This window comes from Vigna angularis, chromosome 8 (assembly GCF_016808095.1).
Source record: "Vigna angularis cultivar LongXiaoDou No.4 chromosome 8, ASM1680809v1, whole genome shotgun sequence".
Lineage (NCBI taxonomy): Eukaryota > Viridiplantae > Streptophyta > Magnoliopsida > Fabales > Fabaceae > Vigna > Vigna angularis.
The window spans coordinates 31,002,211-31,012,297 of record NC_068977.1 but is presented as its reverse complement, the minus strand read 5'-3'; the positions used below and the strand labels follow the sequence as shown (position 1 = coordinate 31,012,297).

The window sequence follows — 10,087 nt, the reverse complement described above, 5'->3', positions numbered from 1 at the left end:
AGTTGATGTTTCCTGATAAAGACAAAGATATGTCTTTGTCGATCGGTGTCTTGAGACAAGACCTCTTGGAAGGCGCTAGTTGCTTCTTAGTGCTATCACATATAGAAGCGACGCAAGTTTCAGATCATGCGGCGCAGGAGAGTCAGAGTGTAAACCTTGCAGTTGTGAACGACTTCTTGGATGTTTTTCCTGAAGAAGTTCCTGGTTTACCTCCTCCACGTGAGGTGGAGTTCTTTATTGATTTGGTCTCAGGAGCAGGACCAGTTTCTATAGCTCCTTATAGGATGGCTCCAGCAGAATTGGTAGAGTTAAAGAAACAGATTGAAGACCTGTTGGAGAAACAGTTTATCCAACCTAGCGTTTCGCCTTGGGGAGCACCAGTGTTACTAGTAAAGAAGAAAGATGGTAGTTCGAGATTATGCGTTGATTATCGGCAACTGAATAAGTTGACGATCAAGAATAAGTATCCGTTGCCGAGAATAGATGATTTGATGGATCAACTACACGGAGCTACCGTATTCTCTAAGATTGATCTGAGGTCGGGTTATCATCAGATCTTAGTAAAAGCGGATGATGTGCAGAAGACGGCGTTCAGGTCTAGATATGGCCACTATGAGTATGTGGTTATGCCTTTTGGCGTGACTAATGCTCCAGCCATTTTCATGGACTATATGAATCGAATTTTCAGACCCTTCTTGGACAAGTTCGTGGTGGTATTTATAGATGACATACTCGTCCATTCTAAGACTCGAGAAGAACATGAAGATCACCTTGTGCTGAGAGAAAGAAGATTGTATGCCAAGTTGTCTAAGTGTGAATTTTGGATGGAAGAAGTTCCTTTTCTTGGCCACGTGATTTCAGCTGGAGGAATTTCTGTTGATCCCGCTAAGGTGCAAGCAGTACTTCAGTGGGAAAGACCTAAGACTGTTACTGAGGTCAGAAGCTTCGTGGGTTTAGCAGGCTACTATCGCCGTTTTATTGAGTACTTTTCCCGAATTGTGGCGCCATTGACGCAACTGACTAGGAAGGATCAACCTTTTGTTTGGACAGACCGTTGTGAGACTAGCTTTCAAGAGCTAAAGAAAAGGTTGACTAGTGCACCGGTTTTGGTTATCCCTGACACAGGAAAACTTTTTGAGGTTTTCTGTGATGCCTCTCATCAGGGATTAGGATGTGTACTGATGCAGGAGAAGAAGGTAGTGGCGTATGCATCAAGACAACTCAAGGTTCATGACAAGAATTACCCCACTCATGACTTGGAATTGGCGGCTGTAGTATTTGCTTTGAAGATTTGAAGACACTACCTGTATGGTGCGCGATTTCAGGTGTTCAGTGATCATAAGAGCCTGAGATACCTCTTTGATCAGAAGGAGCTTAACATGAGGCAAAGGAGATGGATGGAGTTCCTTAAGGATTATGACTTTGATATTTTATACCATCCTGGGAAAGCCAATGTAGTGACAGATGCATTGAGTAGGAAGGCAGTGCATATGTCCTCATTGATGATCAGAGAATTAGAGCTGGTAGCAAGCTTCAGAGATTTGAGGTTGCAAGTAGAATTTGAAGCTGACAGCATCAGATGCAGTAATTTGGTGGTGTCCAATGACTTGTTGAAGCGTGTTAAAGAAGAGCAGTCGAAGGATATTGAACTCCAGACGTCAGCTAGTTTAATTGGAATTGAACAAGGTAAAGATTTTGCCTTGGGAGCCGATGGTATTTTGAGATTCAAAGGCAGAGTTTGTATCCCTAGTAGTTCAGAATTGAAGAAGGTCATAAAAGCTGTTTTAGTATGCATCCAGGCATGACGAAGATGTACCAAGACCTCAAGAAGTCCTTCTGGTGGTCGGGTATGAAGAGAGACGTGGCACAGTTTGTGGCTTCTTGCTTGACTTGTCAGAAGGCAAAAGTGGAACATCAAAGACCTGGGGGTTTGTTGCAACCGTTGGAGATTCCAAAGTGGAAATGGGATAACATCGCTATGGATTTCGTTACCCATTTGCCACGCACTATTCGAAAACATGATGCAATATGGGTAATAGTGGACCGATTGACCAAGAGTGCCCACTTCTTGGCAATCGATTTGAGAATGTCTATGGCGAAGTTGGCGCAACTATATGTTAAGGAGATAGTAAGGTTGCATGGGGTGCCTTCGAGTATTGTATCAGATAGAGACCCGAGATTCACATCCAGGTTTTGGCAGACCCTTCAAAGTGAAATGGGAAGCAGACTATAGATGAGCTCGGCTTATCATCCCCAAACGGATGGATAATCTGAGCGGACGATCCAATCGCTTGAAGATTTGTTAAGGACTTGTATTTTGGACCACCTAGGAGTATGGGATGAGATACTACCACTGGCTGAGTTCACTTATAATAACAACTATGAGGCCAGTATCGATATGGCTCCGTTTGAAGCCCTGTATGGAAGACGTTGTAGAACACCCTTGTGTTGGTTTCAGGAAGGAGAGTATGTGTTAATGGGGCCAGAGATAGTTCAACAGACTACAGAGAAAGTAAAGCTTATACAGGCGAGGATGCGGGCATCTCAAAATAGGCAGAAGTCCTATGCTGATCAGAGGCGCAGGCCATTAGAGTTTGTAGTTGGGGACCATGTGTTTCTCCGAGTGACTCCGACTATCGGTGTAGGGAGAGCAATTCGGGCTAAGAAGTTGTCTCCTAAGTATCTTGGCCCATATCAGATCCTACGACGTATAGGGCCGGTAGCTTATGAGATAGCCATGTTGCCCTAGTTAGCAAACTTGCATTCGGTGTTCCATGTATCTCAGCTGAGAAAATACGTGTCTGATTCTTCTCATGTGCTTGAAGTTGAAAATGTGCAAGTCAGAGAGGATTTGTCAGTGGAAGTGCAACCCGTAAGGATTGAAGAGAGCCAAAACAAACAACTTAGAGGGAGAACTGTCAGACTCATCAAGGTCATCTGGAATGGTAGAATAGGCGACTCTACCTGGGAATTAGAGGATGAGATGAGAGAAACATACCCCTACTTGTTTCGATAAGCGCAATTTTCGAGGACGAAAATTTTTGTGTTGGGGAGAATGTAAGGACCTAATTTATTTATTTATTATTTTAAAAGAAGATGGGGGGAGCAATAAGTGCTGGGAAGCACCAGCCGCCCCATAGAAAGAAGTGGAATTTTATTTTATTTGGCAAATGGGGAGCAGCACGTTCGGGCCCTTGCTTTCATTTTTGGCACCATTCAAAAAGCATTACGCGTAGGAGATAAAAGGGGGTAATGGGTTCTGCACTGGGAGAGTGAAATCCTTGCTGCAAATTCGTGAGAAAGGTGAAGTTCAGAGTTGCTGGAGTTGCAAAGAGGCCTTGGTGTTGCAAGTCTTGGGGGAGATAGATTCAAGATTCACAAAGGAAGTATTCAAGAGGTAAGGGGAGCTAGATCTGTTTCTATAGATTGTAGAAATATTAAACTGTGTTTGAGATCTGTGATATTATGTTCTTTCATGAAAATCTGGGAAAAAGGGGGTGAAAGATGGAGTCTCTGGAAATCTGGTGCGATTCTGCAAAATCCTGCAGAAACGCGCGTTCATCCAAATTGCTCGACCAATTAGTGGTCGGCCAATATATCCTGCACGTTCGGTCAATCTTGATTAAAATTGGTATTCTTAAGTTTCATTCTTGAGCGCTCGGTCTTAGTAAATTAGTGATTGTACGTTCGTACAAACAGTAATTGGCCTCGTAGTATTTGATCTATATGCGTTCGTCCAAACAGTGTTTATCTATTCGGTCTCGTAGTATTTGAACCTTATGTACGTTCGTCCAAACAGTAATAGTATTCGCTCTCGTGGTATTTAGTCTATACACGTTCGTCCAACAGTATTCGATCTCATTGCATTCGGTCTCGTAGTGTTTGTCCAGACTGTTCGATCTCAGTGTTCGGTTTCTTGGTATTCGTCCAAACAGTATTCAATCTGATAGTGTTCTGTGTCATAACGATCGTTCATATTAGTAGCGTTCGGTCTTGATGTTGCTGGTTCTCAGGCAGCGAGCGTCCATAGGTAGCAGCGAGCGTTCGGTCTTGATGTTGCTTGTTCTCAGGTAGCGAGCGTCCCTGCGTAGTAGCGAGCGTTCATATTAGTAGCGTTCAGTCTTGATGTTGCTGGTTCTCAGGTAGCGAACGTCCCTAGGTAGCAGCGAGCGTTCGGTCTTGATGTTGCTTGTTCTCAGGTAGTGAGCGTCCCTGCGTAGTAGCGAGCGTTCATATTAATAGTGTTCGGTCAAATAGTGTTCGGCCAAATAGTGCTCGGCAAATAGTGTTCGATTCTAAGTTTCGTTTGCTCTTGTACTGGGTTGAATTGAGTGTACAAAATGTTTGGAATATATATATATATATATATATATATATATATACATATTGTGATGTGATTTATGTGAAAAGTATGTGAATGCATGAGAAATGTTAAAGTACTCTAATAATATGACCGCAAATTTAAATGATGAATTTGAGTATGAATTGGACATCACAGGGTGAGATGGATGAATGTGATGTGTGGAGTGTGGTTGTTGTTGTTCTGTACAACTGTAGGACGCTTTGAAATGGTATGTCTATCCCTACACTGAAAGCATTGTTCATACTCAAGTAGAGAAGGACAATGTAAGTGGTGAGAGTAGAGGGAGGTCCTCGTCTATAGTCTTTGAATTTAGACATAGACAGTTTGGGGGATTTACCTTGCTAGTGTTGGAGAGGGCAAGCTGAACTATGCAAGTGCAAAGAAACAGTGAGACAGTTATACAAATCCGGATGAGTCGTGTGAGTGTGTGAGTTGTGGTTTAATGAGCATGCCTTAATTGTTCTTTTATATGAATCTATGTATGATAACATGAATTAACTGTGATATATGTATAACATGTTTTTTATATCTAGCTCACCCTTGTATTGTTTGTGTTGTGTGCTGTTTGGATATGTTTCTTTGCCGATGATCATCCACTTGGATGGGAGCAGATGTTGTCGAGGAGATTCCTTTGGAGCAAGAGCTGGAAGATGCTGAGGTTGCGGTGTAGTTTTCTTAGGAATCTTCCCATTTGAACACTTGTAGTGTTCAATCCTTTAAACTATTTAAGTTTAAATTCCGTTTCTTTCATTTCTGGATGACTGTAATTTCACATTTAATTACACGTCATACTCTGACTGTTCTCTTTATTTAGATGTTGACGTCTATATTATATAATATTGGTTATTATATAGTCGGGATGTTAGATACAGTCATACTGATAATAGTTTATTTATTTTATTTCAACAAAGTTAAAAAATAATTTAATAAAATATATATTTTTATATTAAAAATATTTAAATAAAGAGGATTGGGTTTGACTAGTCAACACTTTAACCTAAGAGGGTTACTCTCTACACCACCCAACTTTGCTCCCTGCACCACCACATTTTTTTTAAATTCTAAAACTATCTTTTATATTTTAAAATATCCTTCACCCCACCTCTTTTCTTCAACAGATGTTGACATCCGTTGAAGAAAAAATTCCTCAACGGATATGTCACATCCCGTTCAGTTTTTTTTTTTTTTTAATTTTTAATTTTTTAATTTATTGTATTTTAAATTAATATATAAATATTATTTAATTTTTTTAAAATTATTATTTAAATATTTATAAATTAATTTTATTTTATTTAATAAAATAATTATTATTAATTTAATTTAGGTTTAATTGATTCCTTAGTCCTCAGTTTGGTTGAATTGTGTCAAATTCATCCTCATTTTTAAAAAAGTTTCATTTTCGTCCTCACGTGGTGTAAAAGTATCAATTGAATCCAAACATAGGAAAAATTTGTGTCAATGTAGTCATCTCCGTTAAATACAGACTAACAGTGTTAAGTGGCTGATTATTTGGCACTAGAGAATTAAAAGGTGGCAAATGAGTGACAGTAGTGGTAATGACGTGTCAATGAAATTAAAATTAGGCTACATGGAAATAGGTTATTGAATTGGGGAAATTAAAATCAGAATTCATTTAGGGTATTTGTGAACGAAAACTAATTAGGGCATTTGAGATATTTGAGATAGAGTGTTTCTGAGTTGAGAAAGGGTGAAAAATCGCAATTGGGGCTTTTGAAAGCAGAACGCGTTTGGTGATTTGGTGGCGTTTTTCGCATTGTTCGTGGGGTATTTGGAAGTGCGAAGTGGGTTCCATTCGAAGGGATAAAAACATACTCTTCAATATTCTCTTTAAGTCTGTGATCAACAGTTAAGGAGGAAATAGCACCACCCTAGGCATCTAGTACACAACGGGAATCTCCAACAGATGCAACAGTAACAGTCCACCTATCCACTATTACAAACGTGGTTGTGGTTCCAGAAGTTTCTCCTAGACAAAACCAAATGAGGGCTCAGATAATCAGTAAAACGGAGAAATACATTCCTGATTCCCTTGTTCCGTATTTCAACCCTCCCAATATGAATGAATAACTATACTACCACCAAAAGTGAAAGAATAAAAGGTAAAGTCCACACCTTGGCTCTGAAACTCCTTGTCGGTCTTAACGAAACCCGCAACCAATGCCCTGGGTAAAGCATGCAACCACTCATCTCGCCCAAGCCCACGAGGAAGAGCACTCAACACGTGATTTAACAAATTCTCCCTAGTAAAAATAGCAGCAGCATTTCCATTATGCCCATCAAAGATCTGTGAACCAGAAGAAATGAGTTCTGATTTTAATTCTGATTTTAATTTCCCCAATTCAATAACCTATTTCCATGTAGCCTAATTTTAATTTCATTGACACGTCATTACCACTACTGTCACTCATTTGCCACGTTTTAATTCTCTAGTGCCAAATAATCAGCCACTTAACACCGTTAGTCTGTATTTAACGGAGATGACTACATTGACACAAATTTTTCCTATGTTTGGATTCAATTGATACTTTTACACCACGTGAGGACGAAAATGAAACTTTTTTAAAAATGAGGATGAATTTGACACAATTCAACCAAACTGAGGACTAAGGAAGCAATTAAACTTTTAATTTATGTATTATTATTTAAATAATAATTAAAATATTTTTTATAAATATATTAAAACCGGATGTGCCGTTAACGGATGTGGGTGTTGAATTTTTTTTTTTTAGTTTTTATTTTTTTAATTTTTTGTATTTTAAATTAATATATAAATATTATTTAATTATTTTAAAATTATTACTTAATTATTTATAAATTAATTTTATTTTATTTAAAAAAATAATTATTATTAATTTTAATTTATGTATTATTATTTAAATAATAATTAAAAATTTTGTTATAAATCTACTAAACGGATGTGCCACATCCATGTGACGACATCCGTTGAATTAAATTTTTTTTTTAGTTTTTATTTTTTTAATTTTTTATATTTTAAATTAATATATAAATATTATTTAATTTTTTTTTAATTATTACTTAATTATTTATAAATTAATTTTATTTTATTTAATAAAATAATTATTATTAATTTAATTTATATATTATTATTTAAATAATAAATAAAATACTTTTTAAAAATCTATTAAACGGATGTGGCCACATCCGTTGAAATTTTTTTTTTTAAATAAAAACAATAAACTAAAATATAAAATATGTAAACGGATGTTAACATCCGTTGAAGGTGAAACGGATGTTGACATCCGTTTTATAGAAGGACAAATTAAGTATGGAGTAGTGCAGGGAGCGGTTGGTGGTGGTGGAGGGAGCAATTCTCTTAGCCTAATTGAATAAAGACAAGTTGTAATATAATTTAAACTTGTCAATTCATAATAACTTGGCCCATCTAACTTGACAACATATTGGGCCACATACAAGTATGTCTATTATTGTAACTTTTTAAGTGAGTGTGAAGGCTTTTAAAAACACTATGAACTCTATAAGATTATGTGAACTTAAAGTCCTCTCACAATTTTCCTGTTATCTTTTTAGGACCGAGTAAAGCAAAAGGAACACAATAATAACATCTACCTATTTCGTGTTACTATTGTGATTTTTATTGATTTATCTTTTATTTACGTTATTAATTATTTTCTATACATATAATTTGGTAAGTTTTGAAACTCATATACTTTAATAATAGACTTTGAATGTAAATACAAACACAATAAAATTATAAATATTTATAACTAAACAAATTTAATTCAAAAAGAAAAAAAAAATTAAAGTTAAAAAAAACAATTTTTTATAATTATACTTTTTTATTTTAAATATCTTTCCATATACTCACTTGATCTTCGTATTCCCTTTTTTATTTAATAATTAATTTTCTATTACTCGTTTACCGTTTTTACTAACTTGAGTTTGAAAAATTTTCTACTGTGGATTATTATTAACAAGTTGACCTTGAATCATTGAACATATAAACTAACTTCATAAAGTTATCACATTTTCTTTTCATTACGCGAGAACCATGCTTGCCGTAGGAGAGTTTGAACATTTTAGATTTGGTTTTATTTATTTTTGTAATGTGTAGACACATATTAACTAGTTTTAATAATATTTTTATTTCAAAAAAATATAATAAACCAATAAATACATCTAACAAATTAGTTTTAACTCTAAATTTTAATAACTAAAAATTATGTATCTTAAAAAAAATCAAAACTAGTTTTTACGAGTAGGATTTCTTTTTCAATTGTCGCTACAGTAACACTGTTGAATATAAAACAATATTACTTATTTTAGCTTCGGATTGATTTACAATAAATAAAATATTAGAGTACGTGATGAATTGTTTCTTAAATGTAAACGAATAGAAAATTAATAATTAGAGACACTTTACAACCTGGCTAAACTGATTAAACTTTACATTTGTTTATATAGATTTTTTTCTTCTATTTTATTCATGAAGTCAAATAATGAAAATAATTTATTTTATTTAAACAAAGTTAAGAAGTTATTTTAATTAAATATTTTTCATTTTTATTTTATATTAAAAAGTGGGTTAGGTTTGAATGGTCTACCCATTAATCAAAATGAATAAATACAAGTAAAAACATATTGTAAATGTGTCAATCCTTAATAATCAGATATGTCTACTTCAATAATTAGTTGGGTCACATGTAGGGTGGAACGGTCCAATTCTTTGATCCATTACATACTTAATGAGCAAAAGTAGATAGACAAAAGTAGGTCGCCTTTTGTTCCTGTCATTTTAAATGAATGTGAAAATTTATAAAAGCGTCGTCAAAGTGTTAATTCTGTAAGAGTGTAAACTTGAATCTCTTTCACCATCCTCCTCTCATGGTTTGAATCTCATCTCACCCACCTCACTTTTTTAGAAAGAGGAGAGCAAAAGAACATAGTAATGACACATATAGGTTGGCATTCTTATTTTCATTGATCTATCCTTCAATTAACATTGTCAAATTTAGTAAGTTTTGACATCTATTTAAATAAAAATAACACACTTTGAATGCATAATTAATGTATACATTAATAATACACAACAATCTTGAATCTCTCTCACCATCTTCCTTTCATAGTTTGAATCTCATCTAACTCATCTTATCCTTTTAGGACATAGCAAAGTAAAAACATAGTAGTGACAACTAGTGTTTGTATTATAATTTTCATTTATTTATTCTACATTTTACACTGTGAATTCTTTTATACATGTATAATTTGGTAAGTTTTAACATTCTTATTTAAATAACTTTACATTAATAATTCAATTTGAATGTATAAACAAGCATAATAAAACTGTAAATATTTATAACTAAACCAATTTAATTAAAAAAAGTAGAAGATTACAAAATATTTTTTATAATTATACTTTTTATATTTAACATCTTTTGATATACTCAGTCGATGTTCCTATTTCTTTTTTTTATGTAATTCTTTTTTATGACTCTTTTACCTTTTTTTACTAAAATGAGTGTGAAAAAATTTCTACTGTCGATTATTACTAACAAATTGACCATGAATCATTGAAGATACAAACTCAAATTCATAAAATTATCACAATTTTTTTTTGTATTGCGCGAGAACCATGCTTCCAATATGAGAGTTTGAACAATTTAAATTTGGTTTTATTTATTTTTATAATGAGCAGACACATATTAACCAGTTTTTAAAATATCT

General features: G+C 34.6%; 1 protein-coding gene across 1 annotated transcript; it reads left to right on the top strand.

Annotated features, from left to right (window-relative positions):
• Positions 1-2,398: 2,398 nt before the first annotated feature.
• On the top strand, positions 2,399-3,016 carry LOC128193803 (uncharacterized). Its single transcript, XM_052867912.1, has 2 exons — positions 2,399-2,719; positions 2,786-3,016. The coding sequence occupies exons 1-2, from the start codon at positions 2,399-2,401 to the stop codon at positions 3,014-3,016; spliced, it is 552 nt and encodes a 183-aa protein (XP_052723872.1).
• Positions 3,017-10,087: the final 7,071 nt, after the last annotated feature.